The sequence below is a fragment of the Notamacropus eugenii genome, chromosome 2 (genome assembly GCF_028372415.1).
Source record: "Notamacropus eugenii isolate mMacEug1 chromosome 2, mMacEug1.pri_v2, whole genome shotgun sequence".
NCBI lineage: Eukaryota > Metazoa > Chordata > Mammalia > Diprotodontia > Macropodidae > Notamacropus > Notamacropus eugenii.
This window is the reverse complement of record NC_092873.1, coordinates 205,541,549-205,564,140: the sequence shown is the minus strand read 5'-3', so window position 1 is coordinate 205,564,140 and position 22,592 is coordinate 205,541,549. Positions and strand designations below refer to the sequence as shown.

General features: G+C 37.3%; 1 protein-coding gene and 1 long non-coding RNA gene across 2 annotated transcripts; one reads left to right on the top strand and one right to left on the bottom strand.

The window, feature by feature from the left end:
• Window positions 1-4,642, bottom strand: FABP7 (fatty acid binding protein 7). Its single transcript, XM_072643191.1, has 4 exons — window positions 4,289-4,642; window positions 3,592-3,764; window positions 2,450-2,551; window positions 1-340 (listed from the first exon to the last, which is right to left on the bottom strand). Exons 1-4 carry the CDS (start codon window positions 4,359-4,361, stop codon window positions 290-292), a joined length of 399 nt encoding a protein of 132 aa, XP_072499292.1. The 5' UTR covers window positions 4,362-4,642; the 3' UTR covers window positions 1-289.
• LOC140526738 (uncharacterized) lies at window positions 198-4,264 on the top strand. Its single transcript, XR_011974505.1, has 2 exons — window positions 198-332; window positions 3,572-4,264. It is a non-coding gene; the product is annotated as an uncharacterized lncRNA (long non-coding RNA).
• Window positions 4,643-22,592: the final 17,950 nt, after the last annotated feature.

Here is a 22,592-nt window from a genome sequence, read left to right as displayed (position 1 = left end):
TATTTCTAACATTTGTCTTTATTAACTTGAATTTTCCCCACAAATCATAAAAAAATTATTTATTCTTCTTTTGTAAAAAATGTGGTTCCAACACCATGCAAAGTTTTTGTAAGTATTCAATTTACAACAAGTAGGATAATTGAGTTAAGCAACATTTTTAAAAGGCTCATCACCTTCCAGGTCAAAGTGGCATTCACATCAGCAGTATGGTGGCACTCATATCAGAGAGAAAGAAAACAAAAACTTCTCTTGAAATGTTCATCTGCACAGGGGACCAGCGTGATTCCGTTTATGCCTTCTCATAGTGACGAACAGCCACCACATCTCCAAAGGTGAGAGTCTAGAATATTAAAATATAAATAAGTCTTTAAATTCAGGAAAAGTCATATCAGTGGTAGCAATTTTTTATATTTTAAATTGTAGCTTAAACTATCTGGAGCCTTAAAACTCATATGCTTGAAAATTTGCCTGAATGTTTAGGGATTGATTCTCCTACTTTTTCTTTTTAAAGATCATATATGGTTCTAAATATTTTATTAATGTACATATTGTGAATCTCTATGGATAAAGTGAACTGATAAATCTTGGCAGGGGAACTAGGTCAAACCAGAAAACTTAATTATACTTTAAATGATCAAAGTAATTATAATAGCTTGTACTAAACATTACCACTAGAAAGTGTCTGAGGCAGGATTTGAAATTAGGTCATCCTGGTGATGACTGTTGTTCTGTCCCTTTTATCATACTGTCTAACTGAGGGAACCTAAATTTTGAGTCTGATATATAGAGATGATTTTTGCAGCTGTCTGCAAGGAAATTTAATGGTAGTTCAGGTGTCATTTTTTCATAAAAGAAAAAAGTCTGAATATAGAACTCTCTTGTACTGGTTTGCAAAGCACAGTTTCCTAAGTTTAGTTATCACTGAATTTTTGGCAGATTTTGAACATAGCCCATCAAAAATTATCTGAACAGATATATAATCTTTAGAATAGCACTAGGTGAATACGTGTTCCTTTGTGTTTGATGGTGGAATCCAGGGGTAGGTCTACAAATATGGTAAAAGTAGTCCAAATAATTGACCTGTATTTTCTAGCATATGGATGTCAAATAAAAAAATGGTATTTATATGCTTTGCCAAACTCAGTTTCCTTTAGAATTTATCATTTCACATACAAATACAAATGTATGTGACATTATCTTCATGAGTTGTGTGCCATTGTCTTCCATCAATTTTTCTTTGATTAGTTTTCTTGAAATTTGGTTTACAATTCATCACTGACCACAGTTGAACCTTTATTTAAAACAGGCATGAGGGAAAAATACATTAGAATTAGAGTCAAAAGAGCCAACATTTACTACTTGAGTCATATTGGAAAAGTTACAGAATCAGTTCAAGAAACCACTTCAATTTCCTCATGGGCCTGATGATATTGCATTGCCTGCCAATTGTATGTAAAAGTGTTTTCCACTTTGCATAAATAGCATCATATAAATTGAGGGTACCATAGTGGAATGTGGGGAGGTGGGATCTCAAATATGTTATCTTTCTATGATTAATGTTTTCTAGGTAAATGCGCTGTTAGGTAAAGAAAGAAAATCTAATTCTAACTTTTTCTTCCTTTTCCCTTTCCCTTACCTTCTACACTCAGCAATTCAATGGGCTTTTGCATTTCATTGCAAAATAATGATTTGAGTGTTCAAAACCTGTTATTCAAAAAGAACAAACCTTTGTGTAATTAACTCTTTTCTGATTCTTTTTTTTTAAATATGCTTGAAAAAACTGCAAAGAATGAATGAGTTCCCATACATGTATCCTCAAAATGTTATTGGCCAATATTATACAATAAGTTGTCCAAAGTACACAGTAGGTCAAATATTGTATCATTTTTTACACTCATAAAGTCACTTCTGTTCAACATAATTAGTTGAGGAAATTAAGATCAAAAATTAGTTTTCATTTATTTTGCTAGCATACACTTTTATCTTTTTTATTACTGAAAATATTGAAAATTGATACTTTAAAATCATACCAATATTTTAAATATATATATTAGTGATAACATTTTTTGCTGCTCTTCAGTTAGATATGTAACTTTAATTTTTTGAAACTTAACTACCTTATTATTCTTCCAATTGTAAAATGATTACTGATTTCTTTTATATTTCCATAGTTCATTATTTATATGCAGAATTTTATTTCATTTGAGTTTTAGACATCACTTTCTGTGAAAGTCCTTTTTCTTACTCACTGTAACAATTACTGAAAGAGTAAATTTGTTATACTTAATATACAACTGGACTGATTTTTCAAATACTACCCTATCTCCTGCATTTCAACCAATGGAGTTATGGGAAAAATTCTTTTTACACACACTAATATGTTTTTGCTACTCATGTTGCACATTGTAAACCAAATAAATTCTAGGTAGAATGCGTTGTTCTTACTCACCATGACCATTTTGCCATCCTTAATTTCTCTTACAAAGTTTGTCTCTTTGCCATCCCATTTCTGAACGTGAACTAGCTTGTCACCATCCAGACTCACAACAGACTGTGGAGAACAAAGCACAATAGAACTAGGGCAACAATAAAATGGTTAAGATTTAAGCCTAGAAAGAAACAACACAGTTCTTAAATTCTCTTTAAAGGAAGTCTATTGTGAAAGCAGCTTCAACAACTGACTGGCATTATGGTAAGAGCCCATTCTGTGGCTGGCATCACCATTGCTACACTGTAATTAACTATAACAATTTTATCATTAAAATATGAATTATACAAACTCTCTATTATTAATCATTTTATTAGAGTGCATATCTTCAAAATCCTATGCCTTCATGTATCTGAAATTAAAATTCTACACCAAAACAAATGATCATTCATCACCATACTATCTGTACTTAAATAAAGTCTTGAAATGAAACAAATTTTATAATATTGCTTACTAATCTTCGCAAAGAGGTTAGGAGGAATGCATGTTCCCTTCTTTTGAGTGTACACTTCAGAGTTTGCACTATTGGAGGAATATAGTTCAAGTAGAAATTAAGGGGAAAGAGCAGAATATAGTTTCAGTGGAATAGGAAAATTTGAACTAGAGACAGAACTCAAAAGAGATTATGGATTAAGGAGGTTGATCTAACACCCCAAGCTCCAGCAGTAGGATGGAAGTTTTCCCAATAGAAGATGATTTCTTTCAGGGCTTCTCATCACTGAATTGAAATCCCCCACGGAAAGAAATAGGTGAGGAGTCTTTAAACAGAAATTCCTAATTTTAAATTAAACACAAATTTAAACACAAATTTTGAAGTTGAGAGTTCAATGGGAATCTATTTCAACACACACCTGGAAAAGAATTTCAGATAAATGGGAGAGAGAGAGAGAGAGAGAAAGAGATAACGTGGATGACCAGTGGTACTCCAACCTCTTCTGGAAGACTTCCATAATGGGGAAACACCCACTTTCAAGGCTGCCCATTCTATTTTGGATAGCTCTCCTTTTGATAAAATTATTTTCCTGGCATCCTAAAGCTTGAATTTTCCTTTTAACAACCTCACTCTCATTCTTCCCTTTCTAGAAAGAAGTTGAATTACTTACTTTGCAGTTCCTGTCGTCTGGAGTTGTTTCATCAAATTCTTCTCCCAAGTGGAAGCTGATTTCTGTATTCTTGAAGGTGCTCTGAGTCCTTATTACCACTTTGTCCCCTTCTTGACTGATTATCACTGTTGGTTTAGTCACATTCCCCACCTGCCTAGTGGCAAAACCCACTCCTACAGCACCAAGGAGAAACAATACTAGTCACTCTCAAACTAAAAACCACTGGACTTGCAATGAGAGCTTGCACCAATAGACAACTTTCAAAACGTTTCCTTGTTTTTCCAATTTCCTCCCACTCCCAGCCCCCACCTCACTCCCTTATCTTGGAAATCGAGGCACCCTAAGGCACAATCAGTTATTTAGTCACCTAACGTGATTTTGTCTGCCAAAATAACTGAAATTGATGAAAAGAAGATCAAATCAAAACATCTGCAAGCTCTTTTTAGTCTCAAGTGGTAAACACAACCCAATCAGAAGAGTCCAGGCTTAGGAGGAGAGAGGACAGATAATAAAGGCTGTATTTGCATCATCTCAATCCTTTAATCTACTGGAAAAAAACATAGTCTCAGAATTGGGGACCTGGGTTCTGCTTTCTTGAAAAAAAAATTTCTGCACATAACAGCTGAAAAGGGGATCAATAAACAATACACATGCATACTATGGTTTTCAGAAAGAGTTAGTCTTGTCTTTTACCTACCTAGCGCCTTCATGTATTCATCAAAGTTATGGCTGTCGGTCAGCTTCCAGGTAGCACAGAAAGCCTCTACCATTCTCTTTTTTTTTATCCTCTCTAGCTTCAGACAACTGAGAAGATCTGCCTGATTTTCCTGGCCCTGTGGTTTAGAAAATCCCCTAGCACTTCAGTTCCAGCTTCTTATTTGAAGAAGAGGCGGGCAAAGAGCAAGGATTAGAGCTGAAATCCCCACCCCTCCTCTGTCCCTCTTTCTAGGAGCCTGGAGATGGGGAGGGGGAATGGAATCGAGGAGCAAGGGGCCCAATCCTCTTTGTGATTGGCTCAGGCCACTAGGTCAGCAGAGTAGGGCAGGCACCACCCACCCAGCACACTGCAGCCCTTATTCCTGATGGGGCTAGGAAGGGGAGGACTCCTTAGAAGTCCTGGGGGGAAGGAGAAGGAAGCAAAAAATGAGAAGGGGTCTTTCAGGTTTAGCTTGAAATTTTGGCAATAGTAACACAAGGCTGTGAAAAGCAAAAAGAAAAACTCACAATAGGATATTCAGATTTATTTCCGTTGAACATGAAAATGGTGACAAATGAAAGCCCCATGAAAGAAATTGCAGTAATGCCAAGTTTTTTTTTAAGCTAAAGGATGTTAGACTCTCTCTCCTTCTCCCTCTCTCTCTCTCCCTCTCCCTCTTCCCCCCCCCCCCTCTCTCTCTCTCTCTCTCTCTCTCTCTCTCTCTCTCGCTCTCGCTCTCGCTCTCCCTCTCCCTCTCCCTCTCCCTCTCCCTCTCCCTTTCTCTCTCTCTCTCCCTCCCTCTATCTCTCTCAACATATTGGGGGAAAAGACCTTTAGCTGTTCCTGGTTTAATTTTATGTCATATTTGACAGGGGAAGAGAGAGGGGAGAGAGAGACAGAGAGAGAGAGAGAGAGAGAGAGAGAGAGAGAGAGAGAGAGAATATGAGATAAAATAAAGTTAAATCAGGAGGGAGTAAAGGCCTTTCCCCCTCTATGATGCATGTTTCCCTGCCTAGGCATCAATAAACTAAAACTATTTTGACGCCTTCCCAACAAAAAACAAGCAGATTTTAGAGCTCTCATTGTCCCTAGCAAGAATAGGAGACCTACATTGCAATAAGAAAGCAGTCAAGAAAGGGTAAGATGAGGATGCATTACCAGGGGAAAAATGAAAAAAGAACTGTCTGGGTAGAGAAAGTGTTCTACTTCTCCTTCTTTCCCCAGATTATATAGTCGAAACTGTCTAGAAATAGCAGGGGAGGATATCTGAATGATTAGCATTTTTAAAGATAGCCCTCACATGCCTGCACTATAGCACCCGGTGGTTTCTCCAGGGCTCCCAATCCAAGCCAGCACAGGGAAGAGAGCAGAAGTTAAAGAAACTAACTAGTGCAGGGGTGTCTGCTTCCAACTGTAGCTTTCCTCATGCCTTTACTCACGTAAAGTGCAGCTGAAATGAATGTATGCTTATAAGTGATGCTGACATGTTAAAAACAAAATATTTCTTAGACTACTTGAGAGTTTTGAGCAGCTATTAATATTCCCTGGGAGGCCCAAAATCACCATGAATGAATAGAAAAGTATTTATTAAGTCCTTACTGTGTTTGAAGCATTACGCTAAGAAGTAGGGGTACAAATACAAAAAAAAGCCGCTGTTCTCTAAGAATTTACTTATTAATAGGAGGAAGCAACACGTAGGAAAGTGATAGATGGCCAGAAAAAGTAAACTCACAGGGAGAGTGGCAAAGGAATGATTCCTTCTTTTCGGAAGCAATGATATTTATTTGGTTTTTGCACTGAAGGAAAGATGGAAAATAAGGACAGGAGAGACAGGGTGCCATAAGAGGAAGATTTTATGTGACTTTCCTTCAGTAACCAAGATGAGCCAAAAGTATGAATTATCCATCAGCAGAGGCCCAAGGAGGATTGTGATACACAGTGAGTCTCACAGATCTTCAGGATTGGTCCAGCGAGAGAGCTGACTCTCTGACTTGTCTGGAGACTAGCACAACCACCTTAGAACAAAACCTAAATGTAGGGTCCTTAACCTTTTGGATCCCTTTGACAGGCTGGTGAAGTCTATGAAGGCTTTCTCACTATTATGTTTTTAGATGCATAAAATAAATAGAATTACAAAGGAAATCAATTATACAGAAAGTGTTGCTAAAATATATTTTTTTAAAAGTTCACAGACCCCAAATTAAGAACCTTGGCTTAGATCTACTGGTTAGTTCCAGAAACCCTGGGGACAGCTAGAGGTGGAGGGTTTGGACCTTCCATGGTTAGGTCTGTCCCTCTTATGATGGACAGTTTTGTCTTAGTGCAGTTACTCTACAAAGAGGTACTTAATAAATGTTTACTGTTGCTGTTAATGTCGATGCTACTTTCTAAATCACTTCATAGAACTGATCCACGTAATCCTTTGTCATTTTAGCGACTGTCCCATTTGCTTAACTTGACCTCTCTTGCTTTCAGCAGCTGAGACTTCACCCTCACATGTCTGTGATGCTTTTTGCTCAGAATTGATCTATGTTGTTCAGCATTCATTCACTCATTCATTATTCATTATTAAGGGCCTACTACGCTGCAAGTTACTTAACTTCCCTGAACTGCAGTTCTCACGTGTAAGATGAGAGGATGAGTTAGGTGCCCTCTAAGGTCCCTTTCCGTTCTAACTCTATGTTCTTTGGCTAATATGTAAATTTGTTTTCCTTGGCTATATAAGTTTGCATATAAAATAAAAGTGAATTCAAAAATAAACATTAAAAAATATATGTTCCTCTATATAAGGAAATGCCAGAAACTATATTGTAACACTTGAAACCATGTTCTGAAGTGAACTGCTTCTTCTGCCATCCTGTCAATAGTTGCCCCACTCAAGTTCTTTATATTAATGGCAGTAAGGCCATCTGGGCAAATCACCAAACTCAGTTTCTTCATCTGTAAAATAGGGATAATAACAGCAGCCACCTCACAGAGTTGCTATCAGGATCAAATAAAATAGCATAGGCCAAACACCTGGCAAACTTTAAAACACCACATAAATAGCGCAATCATCACCATCATACGATCAGACCAAAAAAACACTGTGGATTTAATGGTAGCAAATAACCTGCAATTTTGCACCCTTTTCACAAATAATTGCTGATCACCCACTATGTGCTAAACAGTAAGCTAATACAGTTCAGATATGGGCAGCTGTAGAATGCCAGGCTTCAGTCTGAAATACTCCTCTTCCTGAGCTCAGATCTGGTCCTTAGACACTTACTAGCTGTGTGATCCTGGGCAAGGACTTAACCTTGTTTGCCTCAGCTCCTCATCTGCAAAATGAGCCAGAGAAGGAAATGGCAAACCATGCCAGTATCTTTGCCAAGAAAATCCCAAATGGGGTCACAAAGAGTCAGACAGGACTGAAAGGAGTAAACGACAACAGTACAGTTTAAATATTTCATAAGATTCCTGATATCAGTGTAGGCTCTCCATTAATCATAGAAATTCCTCTGCCTTAATAAGCAGTCATCATGAGGTGGTCTCACACACAAACACAAAATCAGGTCACCAATTTTCTGGTAGTGAACTTCTTTGAACTTCCACAGACCAATTCTCAAGAAACAGTACACAACTGAAAATGATTGAATAACAAAGTAGCCCCATTCTGGGGATTCTACTTGTCACTGGATTTGGGTTCGAGTAGCTCTTGAGTATGTGTTGCATTTGTATTCATTTTGTATTCTCCATAATGCTTGGCATAATGTATCCTCAAATTATCATGTATTTATCTATCTTTAAATGTTGTATTGCATTAAACTTCGATTTATTGAGAGCATAGCCTGCACCTAGCACAAACCTGTAAGTGTTTAATAAATACTTTTCAAATAAATCAATGAATTGCTTAACTCATAGTTCAATAAATTTTTATAGAATGGAATGAAATTGGAGATAGTTTCTTTAAAGTAAGCCAAAATTTACCTCCCTGTAATAACCACCTAATTCTGCCCCATGGAACTATGAAAAATATTTAATTATTCTTTAATATGAAAGTCCTTCAAATATATTAAAATAACCATATCTTCTACCTCTATCACATTTTCTTCTTCAGACTAAACATTCCCAGTTACTTCAATATTTTCAGACCACTTGGTATTCTAGATTTTTCTCAGGACACTGGGGGTGGGGGTGGGGGGAACAATGTCCTTTGTGAAAATGTCCTTCTTCAAATGTAGCATACAAAACTAAACATAACACAACACTCCACGTGTGATCTAACTAGTGCAGAGTATAGTAGGAATTATTGCCTCCCTTTTCCTGAACCCTAGATATCTTTTCATGTCCTACAATTACGTTAACATTTTTTCAGATGCCTCACCACACTGCCATGTTGAGTTATATTCAACTAAACCCCTCACTTTTTTTCAGCCAACCACTGAGTCATATCTTCCATATTCTAGAAGTTTATAATTATTTTTTAATCCTGGTCAAGAGAACTTTGTATTGATCTCTATTAATGGACAATAGATTTAGTCTATTGTTCCAACCTTTTGTGATCTTCAAATTTAGATTCTGATGCCATTCAAATGATTAACTATCTTTCTCAGCTCCATGTAAACAACAATGTGTGAAAAATTTTCTGTGCCTTTAAACATCATATTTAAAAACAGGAATATTGAAAATATAGATCAGGACAGGATTGAGATTGGAGCCCTGTGACACACCGTGAATATACTCGAAATCAATCATAATACTTTCTGGGTGTGGTTATTCAATACATATCAATCCACCAGACTATCTTACTTTCATCCTGACTAGAAGGACATAAAAGCAATATCACAGGCCTTACTGAAATCCAGATATGTTATATCTACTGTAAGATATTGAATACTATCTTAATGGATTACATTTTCCATTCTTTGTCTACGAAGATGTGTGAGGGTGATATCTTTCTGCAGCCTAAGAATATCTTGCTACAGCCTAAGAAAGCACAAATTGTTACAGAACAATTCTTTAGGTAAGCTGTTCTCAAATATCTGACACTAGTAGATTTAAATACTTTTCATGTTCTATTCCACAATAACACAGGACAGAAGTGATAAAATGTGATCTAGGAGGATTATTTTAAAAGGCACTATTTCCTTTTCACACATTAGGATTTAATTGTTATCCCTTTTGTAAGTCTTCTCCTTTAGCACAGGATTTGCCATAGATAAAAGAAATGTGAAAAGATGATTCACTAATAGTAAAATAACGATCAATGAACTCTCAATGAACGTCCTTCCCCCTACCCCTTAGGGGTAGAAGTTTGTCATTGCTTGAATGACTGTCTAAAACTTTAGGGGTAGATGAAGAATATTGATTTGTACATGAAACTTACAGGAGAATTACAAGGAAAAGACAATAGAACATACCCTTTGATGTGTTGTTAAAATTCTTCAACCAAAGAGTTGTATTAACTGAATGAAATTAACTTCTAAAAATGAAAATCATTTCATTTGACAGTTTCAACTAAATGTCTGTCAAATTTACTTAGAAATTTAACAGATGAGAAGGTGGGTGAAACCATGGGGAAGATGGGAATAATGAAGACTAATTATATGAAGATAAATTATTCTAAGGATTTTGGAACAATTTGTTGATTATACTATAATATCGTGCAACTATGCACAGAGTCCTGGGATAGGCGCATCTTTTTATTTAGTGTTCATTGGAAAAGCAGCACAGTATAGTTGAAACAGCCCTGAACTAAGGTTTAGAAGACATGAATTTAGTTGCCAATTCCACCATAAATTAGCAATGTGACCTTAAGCAAGTCATTAAGACTCTTGGGGTCTCAGTTCCTTTATCTATAAAAAGAAGATATTGAATTAGAAAATCTCTGTGGTCCTTTTCAGTTCTAATGTTCTGTAATTCTATTAATAATGATCATAAATTACTTTCATGAATTAGTAGTATACACAAAAATATTTATTTTTAATTGAAAAATGGTAAGCCCCCAGGAAGAAAAGCATTTTTTTTTGTCCCATTAGTGAATATCATATATCAGTTCCATTTAAACACTAAACATCAATTCACTTTTACAAAGGGATATTTACTTCAAGATGTAACAAAAACAAAAGTACAAAGATCTCTTCTCAGGGGGCACACACTTCCTTATCCCATCTCAGTCTCTTGAGAGAGTGGGTTCAACTTTGCTTGGGTTGTTTTTTAACATTTTTCTATACATCTTTTAATTTTTTATTTTATTTTTTCAATTAAAATTTTATTTTCTCACTCTCTTGCCCCACCTCATTCATTAGAAAAAGAAAATTCTTGTAATAAATATGTAGTCAAGCAAAATATATTCCTGAATTGACCATGTCCAAAAAGTTTATGTCTTAATTTGTACCCGGAGTCCAAGAGGTGGGTATTTCATTATGGGTCCTGTAGAGATCAGAGCTCTTAAGTCTTTCAAAGTTATTTGGTTTTACAATGTCATTTTATGACTTCTGATGTTGTTGTTGCTCTTTTCACTCTAGATCGTGTTATACAAGCTTTCCCAGGTTGCTGTGAAACCACTCCCTTCAAAATTCCCTACACCACCGTAGCATTCTATAACATTCATATGCCATAATTTGTCCAGCCATTTCTCAACTGATGAGTAGTTAATAAACATGTATTAACCACTTACTATGTGTCAGGCACTGTACTAAGCTTTGGGCATACAAAAGATAGGCAAAAAATAATCCTCGCCCTCAAAGGGTTTACAATATAATGGGGGGAAACAACACACAAAGAAACACACACACACACACACACAAAACAAGCTATGTAGAAGATAAATAGAAAATAATTAACAGAGAAAAGCCATTAGAATTAAGAGAGTTTGGGAAAGGTTTCTTCTCTAAAAGATGGAATTTTAGTTAGGACTTTAAGGAAGCCAGGAAAGTCAGTAGGTGAAGTTGAGGAGGGAGAGCATTCCAGGCATAAGGACAACCAGAAAAAATGCTTAAAGCCCAAAGATGGAGTATCTTTTTGGTGGAACAATCAAGAGGCCAGTGTCACTGGATAGAAGAGCACATGACTCGGAGTAAGGCATAAGAAGACTGGAAAGGTAGGAGAGCAATAGGTTATAAGGGGCTTTGAAGGCCAGAGTATTTTGTTTGATCCTGAAGGTGATAGGGATCCACTAGAGTGGAATAAGAGTACTGTTTAGGCTAAGCTCTTAATTTTCTATGCAAGTCTTTCCTTCATAACTCATTTCTGTTCTATTTCTTCCCTCTAGTGCTTTCATTTCAGTTATAGATTCATTTTTAAACTCTTGCTTCACTTTATCCAGGAATTATAGCTGAATTTGCATTCAAATTGTGTTTTTCCATGAGTCCTTAGTTATAGATGTTATAGAGTCATTCTCTTCTGAGTCTGTGTCTTTCATCTCCCTGTCAATATAATTGTTCTTAATGACGAGTTTCTTTTTTTCTTTTTTATTCATTTTTTCAGCCTTAATTTCTGACTTTGGAGTTTACATTAGGGGAAAGTTTTGTGCACTTCTGAAGAGAATATCTGGGCTTTGCTTGGTACTATTTTTTTATTCTCTTAGGTTTTACTCCCTTCATTTGGCATTGAGTCCTGTGTTCTTTAAGTATCTTAGGAGCGGCTCCATCTAGAGATATGAAAGTTTTCTGTATACCCTAAGAGGTCTTATTCAGGGAAAATTTTGGATATTGCCCTCTTGATCTGAGTTTCGCAAAATCCTGACCTGGGTTTGGATCTGAACATCACAACTCTAGGTTTGCCCCAGTTAAAGTTCTGGTACACTGCTACTGAATCCAAGTGCCATCACCTAGTTGGAAGATTCTGAAGGTTAAGATTAACAAAACTTCAAACTCCCCCTCAGTAGATGCAACTTGTACTAGTTACTCTGCTTTAGAATTCAGACCAAGCCAGAGGCTGGATCTAAGACTTCTACTTCTGGGGTCAGAGTTACAGTTACTGGTTACTGCTGTTTCTGATCCTTGCCCAGTATACAGCCTTAAGCCTGTGACCTCTTGCTTTGTCTAACATCTTTAAGCCCTGTGATGCAAGCAGCAGAGCTGTCAGTTGACACCTGTTTCTTCAACCTTCACAGTGTCATACTCCTCTGTGCTGGATCCCAGACCTCTTCATGTCCTGGTACATAGCCCCAAGCCCTAGTTCAGATTCTGAGACAGAAGGTTCCTTACCACACTCTTCTCATTTGACCCTGTCCCATGTATGCCAACCTGTGTCTCCATATGCAAACATGAGTTGAAAAATGACTCAAAATTTTTTCTTGGATTTCCTGATCAAGACATAGTCTGGTATATTTTTTAAATCTTTGAATCCTTGCCATCTAGTTCAATGCCTAGCACATAACAAGTGCTTAATAAGTACTTATTAAATTGAATTAATTCATATCCATATTACCTTGATTATAGTACCCAGGCCTCTCCTTCCCTAGATTGTAGGGGAAGTTAGACTTTTCTCAAAAATCATTCTTGATTTTCTATTAAAATAAAAGCAAAGAAGGGACACTTTGATGTCAATTCAAATATGAGGGTTTTATTAAGGAATATGACAGATTCTTACTATACCATCTGGAGGAATGTTTCTACTGCCAGAATGAGTTCATAGAAATTTTCTTCCCAATGAGACTGCTGGTTTGCTTACAGTAGTTAATTAGCATTTACGAATTGGAAAGGACAGATTTGTTTGTTATCCCAGTCTCTGCAGAACTATGCCATTTGTTCTGCAAACTAAAGACAAAAGTCAGCTTTGAATAATGATTATCAACTAAGTAATTATAGGAAGCTAAGAGGCAGTGGGTAGACATATTTGGAAGAGAACATGTAAAATATCTTCATCAGGTTTGGGTAGATTGCATACATAATTTTGGAAACTTTATGAGAAATTTTTTAACCTTTCTTCTGAGTGAAAACTAATTGGTTATAAAACAAAAGACCTAGAATAAAGTCCTACGTATCTAGAATCATTTTAATGTTTTCTCTTAATTGAACAATTGATAAATGCCATATACTTGCCTTCTAGAAGAATTCTTCTCTGTAAGAGCCTATTAAGTCTCAGGAGAGGAAAGTAGACAATTCTATAACCCACTGAGAAAGATGAAGTATTTTACATTACTGTCCATTCCCTAGTTCCTGACTCTGTCAATCAAAAAGATAATTGTATAATAGCACTTCAATATTTCCAATGTGTTTTACCTCAGTTGAAAAGGATTCGATTCTAGTAAAGGAATATGATTTCACAAGCATATATTTTCATATCAAATTACATTGTGTTCATCAACAGGGGATGTATTTGTGGAGCTTGATGATGAAATGTATTACACAGAAGTTAAAGTTTTTGTTTTCTAGGGTGAAGGCGAGATCATTCTAGATCACAATACTGACTCCAGCATTCAAAAACCTGATCGTGTCTCTTATTGACCAAATGAAAACAGATTCTTGCATACCCTACATTCTTCCCCACAAATATTAAAAAGCTTCTGCAGGTTTATTGTCCTCCATTATATTTGTAACAATGTGAGGGGTGAGTGCGTGTTGCAGGGTGAGAGTAGTGCTTCTCAAATTCTCAGGGCTTCACCCCAGGACTGTATTTTATTTTGCCTTCATTCTGCCATCTGTATTTGGATCAAAAATAAATTCAAACCAGCCATCCAATCCAGTTTATGAATTGGAGTTGATGAGTGTTTGGGGAGGGTAGAAGTGTACTGAAGAGGAATAGGGAAAGTGGGAGAAAGAATTTGAAAAACCAGTTAATGTGCACTTACTGTGTACAAAGCACTGTGCTAGGGGTATCAGTACAAAAGTGAGATAGGCCCTGCTCTCAAACAGCTCACATTCTATCTGGATAAGATAATACGAAAAGGAAATTTCAGCTAAGGGCAGATGGAAAGGCCCCACAGTGCCTAGGATACAACAGCAAAGCAGATGGTAATATGCACCAAAGAGACATAAACTGAAAGTCACATTCTAAAAACTCTTACCAAAAGCAACACTTTTATAAATGTCATCTCTACAAGGCGTCCAGCTGCCTTCAAAAAATCCCTCTGAAAGCAGTCTTCACAGGAGAAACCATCTGTAATAAACACATTGGTGACTTTCATCTAAGTAAACACAAACTTCTAAAGTTCTCATTTTGTTGTAAGTTCAATTTTTCTAATTTTATTTAAATTGGATTTAATTAAACAAATTAAATAAAAATTGAAAAGTGTTTTATTTTAGCAAATATCTTCCCTTATTTCCCATTTTATCTGAATGTGGCTGCTTATATTACCAAAAACAAGTGAGGCAATCAAAACAGAAAATACTGGTTTAGGGCCATGTACTTATTGAACTGTTAACATTTAACAAACGTTCATTGAAGTGAAATGACTTACTCCATCATCAAACTAATTTTTTTTCTTCTTGATGCTATTTATTACTTCTTCAAATTGACTGCAGTCATATTAATGCCTCTAGAATAGGAATGGTCTGATCTCACATTGTCAGCTACGATTTAGAGACTATGTTTAACTCTTAAAGCAAAAAACAAACAAATAAACAAACCAGCATGGTTTTGAGTCTGTGAAAGGGTTAGAAAAGAGTGCTTAAAAGAAAGGCTACACAGAGAAGAAAGGGGATGTGATGCTCCTTCTAGTGGCCCAGGGTCGTAACTGAATGGCAGAGGCTCTGAAGAAGGGATTTGGAGCTGACAGGACAATTTGAGCCAGAGATAAGGGTGTTGTGTTGTTTTTTTTTTAATTTTTGCTTTTTTTTTTTTTTTTCAAAAAAAGGGAAAGGGGGGAGGGAGAAGAAGAGGTGAAATGATGAAGCAGGTACTGATTGCTCTGATCAATGATGACCAAGTGCAAACTGAATTATTTTCATTCCCATACTAGAATAGGCTGTCCTTTTTCTCCTTCTGTTTTCCTTTCCTGGTGCCTGGGAAGAGAAAAAACCCATTTTTTATGATGTTCAAATGCTATACCAGCTCTTGCTCCGTAGGGTGTGTGGGCTACTGCCCTCAATCATAGTCTGATCAGTTTCTACCTCTGCTGCTCTTCTGTACCCCTGGGCTACTAGGAGAAGTGCCTCTCCTCTCCTGTCCTCTCCTTTCTTCTCCTCTCCTCTCCTCTCCTCCTGTTATTTTTCCTCCTTTGGAGGATTCTTTCCTGGGGGGGCTCAATTTTAAACAATGCTGTATTTCCTTTCCTTTTCTTCTCTAGTAGAGATACTAAATATAAATCAGACTATAATGGTATGAGAGCATGGTATATAGAATGAAAAGAACATAAAATAATTGAATCAGTGTTGAGAAGGATCCATAGAAGTCATCTAGCTTAGTAGTGTCAAACTCAAATAGAAACAGATTTCAGGAGCCAGAGTTTGATACTTCTGATCTAGCATATTCTCTGCCTAAACCCTGACTTCTCCCTAAGAAACCCTACCATTACTTGGTTTTCGAATTAAATATTTATACTATATTATTCCACTTGATCAATATCAGCAGAATGTGGAATCACTAGATTCTACTCTATCATAATAAGTCTATTAGGAATATTCTATAAAGTTAAGAGTACAAACTAAGGTGAGAAATACTATCTATTTGTCAAAAATTGTTTGTAAACCTGGAAAGCAGTAAGTCAAAGTAAAGGTTTCATATACACCAAAATATTGACTTTTATTGTTCAATCATGTCTGATTCTTTGTGACATGGCAGTCCAGAGGGCACAGAGTGATTAGTTATAACTTTGTGGTGGGAGACTTGAGGAATATGGAAATAAGGGCTGTGGGACAACTATTTTGCCTAGTTATGGAATGCTAATGGCCCCACATTGGTGGGCGCCAAGTTGCTATTGTGACGGCATAGCTTACCGAAAGGAGCAAGTCTTATGCCTGACCAGCAGGCTGCTTGTCCTCCTGTGGAGCTCCCGAGTAAAAGAATGAGGCGGGAGAGCGGGTCATGAAGCAACTCTGATTTATTCAAGCAAGCACTCTAATTATATAGTCTCTGCCAGCTAGCCCAGTGAACCATGGTAACACACACAAACAAACCCGGAGCTATAGTAATGAACACAAGCTGGAACTATAGTGACAAAAACAAACCAGGGGTGGGGCCGTCCCTTCCAGCACCATCTTGTTCACCCTTCCCTGCACTGGACTCAGTTTACCTGATGTCCCTCAGTGTGGCGTCCCAGATGGTGTGGCAGTCAGTGCCCCTTACAACTCCCCCTTTTTGTTTTAGACCTGATGACCTTCACGGGTTTGTACATCTCTCAACTTGAATTGATTTTCAGTAAGCATTCTCATTGTATCTATTACAGTTCGTAGGGCATATTTGAGACATGCTGGTATAAGACATATAACAATCAAGATAACAATACCTCCTGACAACAGTGGACCTAGCCAATTAAACAATGAGGTGGAATGACCAAAAAGTTGCATCATGTCTGAAACAAAATTTTCAGGTATTAACCTTTTTGTCCCTTGAGTATTTATATCCAATGCCAATTTTTCCAACAGTTTCATTTCACTAGAAACGTTGGTGAGTGTTAAACCATGTAACTGAGCTCTTATTTCTTCCCAATTAAATTCAGTATCATTGTACAATTTGTTCATCATGCAAAAATGATGATATCTGTAATCACATCTTAAAGCCAATTGTGTATCTATGGCCTGCAGTTCATCCCCAATTGCTATTACATCATTTCTTAACATTAGAATGGCCTGGTAGAATTCATGATCCATCCTCAATTGTTCCCTAAATCCCACTGATACATTATTTGTACAAACACCAAGGATAGCCCTTCACCAGTCCTGTAAAATTGAAATGTCTACTAATGTCCAAAGGTCAAATACTGGTTCTCGGCCTGGCTCACTGTTAGAAGTAGTGAGATGTAGCTGACTAATTTCATGGCTCAGGCATTGTAGTTTCTTCTTCTTTCTCTGGCAGAATCCCTGTGATTTCTTCCTGGTGCTGTATGACCCGTAGTCTTTTCACTAGTACCCAGATCTCCTTGTCTCCTGTAAAGATACAAGCATAACCCTTGCCCCAAGTTAGTATGGTATGTGTTCTAGCAGTCAGTCTGAGCTGACCATGTATTTCATGGCAGACGTAAGACCGTACTCATTGAACTTTAAAAACTGATTGTGTAAAGTGCCAACTTTAATTGATCATGTGCCATGGACCTGGGTCCCGAAGCTCCCCCTTTTTGTTTTTGGACATATTGTTTTATGGTGCAGTTCGCATGTTCTACTATGGCTTGTCCTGCGGGGTTATAGGGGATCCCAGTCACATGAGAGATTCCGAATTCTGAGAGAAATATTTGGAAGGCCGAAGCAGTGTATGCTGGGCCATAATCAGTCTTTAATAGTCGTGGGACGTCATGGGCGGCAAAACATTGAAGCATATGACTACACACGTCCTTAACTGCCTCTCCGGTGCGTAGAGTAGCCATGATGAAACCGGAGGAAGTGTCTATAGACACATGGACATATTTAAGCCTCCTGAATGAAGCTATGTGAGTCACATCCATTTGGCAGATATCATTAGGATGTGATCCCTTAGGATTGTACACTCTGCATGGCATCGGTGGCTGGAAAGGAATGCATGCTGTGCATGATTTTACAATCTTTTGGGCCTCTTTCTTAGTAAGTTTATATAAATGTCTTAATGATTTTGCTGATATATGAAACTTATTGTGAGCCTGCTGAGTTTCTTCAGTGGTTTCTAGGTATACACCTCCTGACACTACTCGATCCACAACCTCATTTCCTTCTGCTAGAGGCCCTGGTAGATTGGAGTGTGATCTTGCATGTAAAATGTGGAATGGGAACATACATCCTCTTATGGTGTTTTGGACTTCTGCTAGCAACTGTCCAATTTCTAATTGAGTTGATATGCAGAGAGTCTCTAGGTCTGGTATAAGTGTGGCTACATATCTACTGTCAGTAATGACATTGATACGCTCATCAATTTCTAAAGCCTTCCAGACTGCAAATAGTTCATTCTTTTGGGTGGATAAGAACAGAGTATCATATACCTGCAACCAGAAGTATGATTTTGGCTTACCACGAGGTAGAGTTCACACACTTTGTAAAAATATTTTCTGTTTTCCCTGAAAACAATATATAGTTTAAGACACCGAGTTGATTTCCCCAAATTCAATATCCTTCACAGGGATAGTTGGCTGGCAAAGCAGCACATATTATTTTTCAATGAAACTCATTTTTATACTAACACTAATAATAACTTACATTTGCACCTCATTTTATAGTTTGCAAAGCACTTTCATATACATGATCTCATTTGGTGTTGACAATGACACTAGGGGGTAGGCAAGATTAGGTATATTATCCCTATTTTATAGTGGAAAAATTGAGGCTGGAATAGGTTCCATGGATACCTATACAATGCATCAAGACCTGTAATTTAATTAATGTGGCAGTTCCTTCTGCTGATATAGCCATTTATAAGTTACAGTCTTGTAGAGTTGTAATGACTTCCCCATGATTAACTACATAGCTCATCTCAGAGGATAGATTTGAGCTCAGGTTTTTCTGACTCCCAAGTCCAGTATCCTATTCATTCCTTATGGTATCCATTATTGAAGACTTGATTGAGAATCATTTTGTATCACCTGTTTCATTTTGATTTTGAAGCAAGTAGTGCAATGAGAAAGCAACACATCCAATCCTGGTTTGGCTGCTTGCTATTTGTGCCATCTGTAAAATAAAAGGGATTTGAACGCAGATGTTCTTTTCATTGTACCACATTACCCCTTGTATTTTTCAAGAACAAAACCAGATGAATGTTTTGTTTTTCATTTTCTCTGTTTTGTTTTTCATCATGTCTCTGATGAGAACCATACTTTGACATTTTAACAATATTTTAATAAAACACTCACAAAATAAATAGTATGACAAATGAAAAGCATATTTCAATCATGAGAAACATAGAAGCTAGGAAAAGTCCAAGGCAGTTTGGTAGTCAAGGTACTCAATGTTAGGGGGATTAGGAAAGACTTTAAGTAGAAAATGTTTTTTAAGCTACATTTTAGAAGAAAAGAGGGACTCCGTGAAGCAGAATTAGAATAAGTTTTACTACCTTAATAAAATAGTAGGCATAAGGTTGTCAACTTAGTATAAGCAATTCCATTTTGTCTTAAGCCTCCATTTTGTGAGTTGTTTTAAGTAAGGTTTTTTGATAATAAATTACTTTTATGATATGACCTAGTAAATAACATCTGAGTTCTTCAACAACTGATAAGCATATGTGGACCCTCTGTTTGGACAGACCACCAAAGGAAAAATTCTATCAAGAGTCCTATTAATAACATGTTTAAAAAAAACCCTACAAATCAAATTACGTGTTGAGAAGTATAGGTCTAATTGGTGTTTCCAGTGTATGGTTAGTGTATGTAATGGTATGTCAGTTATAAGAGTGGATAGTATGTCATGGAGACAACCAACACATAGGCACAGAGAAAGGAGATAGAGCATCCTGTGGAAGGAACAGAGAGAGATCAGATTGGCTGGATAATGCCTCATTCCACTTTGCATCTACTGCTCCATACAATGAGATGCTTCTCCCAGGATAAGTTCATCCCTTGTAAACTCACCACCATGCTGCAAACTCAAGTCTTGATTGACACCACCTCCCTCAGCTTCTTTTCCCATCTGATTGGAGAGGTAAAAGGAAGAATACCTAACTCCTCCCTATGCCTTCCATTATATTGGGAAAAAACTGGACTCAAGTCGCATTACTGTGTACCATGTACTCTTTCTATTTTCAGCTCCACAGAACAAGACATCCTCATGTCATATATCTTCCCCCCACCCTTTCCTGCTTCCTTTTGTGTGTTGCCTCCCCCTTTAGATTATAAACTCCTTGAGGGCAGGGACTATCTTTTTTTTAAATTGCATCCCCAACATTTAGTTGTTGTTTGCCTTCATTCTCGAAGAGGACCATGACATCAAGAAGGTGATGCCATGACTTCCAAGTGAATTGGATTTAAGGGAAGAAGGGCTGGGCAAAGCCACCAACCTCACTTTCTCCTCTGGTCAGCACTTAGTATAACGCCTGGCACATAGTAGGTACTTAATAAATGCTTATTGGATAAGAGGTGAAAGGGAATTAGCGAGGCTAAAGAGATAGGCTGTAGTTAGGTTTACAAAGATTTAAAAGCTATGCAAAAGAGTTTACATTTGGTCCTAGAAACATTAGGAAGGCACTAGAGTTGGTTTATTCCCTCATTAGTCTAATGCAAGGGTGGGGAACCTGTGACCTCAAGGCTATATGTGGCCTTCTAGGTCCTCAGGTGCTACTTTTTGACTGAGTCCAAGTTTTACAGAACAATCCCTTTATTAAGGCTTAGGGGATAGATTGCTATACTATGAGAGAGGAAATACTGAGTTCAAATTCCATTTCTAATGATTACTAGCTGTACAATCTTGGATTAGTAACTCAGTCTCTCAGATTCTCAGAAAGAGAGAAAGAAGGAAGGAAAGAAAGAGAGAGAAAGAAAGGAAGAAAAAGAAAGAAAGAAGGAAAGAAAGAAAGAAGGAAAGAAGGAAGGAAGGAAGAAGGAAGGAAGGAAGGAAGGAAGGAAGGAAGGAAGGAAGGAAGGAAGGAAGGAAGGAAGGGAGGAAGGAAGGAAGGAAGGAAGGAAGGAAGGAGGGAAGGAAGGAAGGAAAGAAGGAAGGAAGGAAGGAAGGAAGGAAGAAAAAGAAAGGAATCTGGCCCATAAACCCCGATTAACTGGAGGTCCTCTGGTCATCCAACTTTATCTTCCTTTGGAGAGAAGAAGGGGGAGGGACAGAAAGGAGTGGATGAGCTGAGTTACTCAGCTAGCTGGATTCTCATTCAGGCAGCTTGGTCTATGTTCATCCTTCATTTTCAAAGAAGACCATGACATCAGAGAAATGATGACATGACTTGCACTTGACTTGTTTGGAGGAAGGGAGGGCTGTGCAGGTCACCAGCCTCACTTTCCCCTCCTGAGCCATCTGGTTCCAGTGACCAGATGGTAAGGGATATGGATAGAGACTAGATTTGTGATTTTATTGATGTAGGCAACTCCCTGGTCAGAAAACTTCCTCTACCAATGCAGGTTGGTACCTTCTCTGCAACTTATAGCTTTAGAGAGCTATTTAGAGCAGAGAGGATGAGTCATTTGTCCAGGGTCAAGCAGTCAGGATGTGTCAGAAGTGCTACTTGAACCCAAGGTTCTGAGGCCTGAGACCAATTTTCTATTCACCATGGCAAGTAACTGCATCTTTTGATATTTCCAGTGCTTTCCACAGTATCTGGCTTAATAGTAGGTGCTTAATAAATTTATACTGACTGACTAAATGCAAAATATATACAAAATAAGTGCAAGGTGATTGGCAGAAGGGACAATTATAACTGGGGATCACTCTTGTAGGAAGTGGGACTCAACTGAGTCTTAAACAAAGTTCAAGATTCTACGAGATAAAGGTGAGGAGAGAGTACATTCTAAGCATGAGGGATAATCTAAGAAGAACAACACGTAAGTCAGGTTGATGTGAACAAAGACTTCACGTAAGAAAATAATGTATAATATGCTTAGAGAGGTTTGCTGAATCCAGATTGTTAAAAAGCTAAACATAAGAGTTTTTATTCAATCATAGAAGTAATTGGAGCCACTAGAGTGTCTTGAGCCAGGGAGTAACTGACTGATGGTTTAGGAATATTAATTTGTTAGCTGTGTAGAGAATGGATCATAAAAAGGGAAAAGTTGGAAGTGGAAAGGTTATTGCAGAAGTCCAGGTGAGAGGAATGAAATTGAGAGGTGGCCTATGTGAGTGAACGTTGGAGATGCTTATGGAGATTGAATATACAACTGATTGAATATGAGGACTGAGGGAGAGGGAGGAATTAAAGACAATTTTGAGGTTATGAACCTAGCAGATTGGAATGATCATGGTGTCTTTGACAGAAATAAGAAAATTAGGGAGAGATAAAGATTTGGGGCAAAAGATAATATGAATACATGGAAAATATTTGAGATCATAGCTACATTCCCTACAAAACTGAGTTTGGGTGTTGCCAGAAAAGAACAATTATGACATTTATTGCCTATTTGATATTTGTTGAATATATAAAGAATGAAAGAAAAGGAAAGTGCTCTAGGGGACTATGAAAATACACCCAAGTTGGGAAAAATTAGTGCCTCTCCTTCGGCACAATTAAGGTTAATATAAGGCAAGCAGAGAGTGTCATATGATATATAGTCATCAGGATTTGCTTCCCTAGGCAACTTTAGGGATTTGACCTCTCATAACACTTTATT

Bases quoted from the DNA above. Each gene is read 5' to 3' on its own strand.
- FABP7 (XM_072643191.1), bottom strand. From the start codon at position 4,361: ATGGTAGAGGCTTTCTGTGCTACCTGGAAGCTGACCGACAGCCATAAC. The intron at 3,765-4,288 runs GTAGGTAAAAGA...TTGGTGCTGTAG, and splicing joins TGAATACATGAAGGCGCTAG to GAGTGGGTTTTGCCACTAGG. The intron at 2,552-3,591 runs GTAAGTAATTCA...TGTTCTCCACAG, and splicing joins CAGACGACAGGAACTGCAAA to TCTGTTGTGAGTCTGGATGG.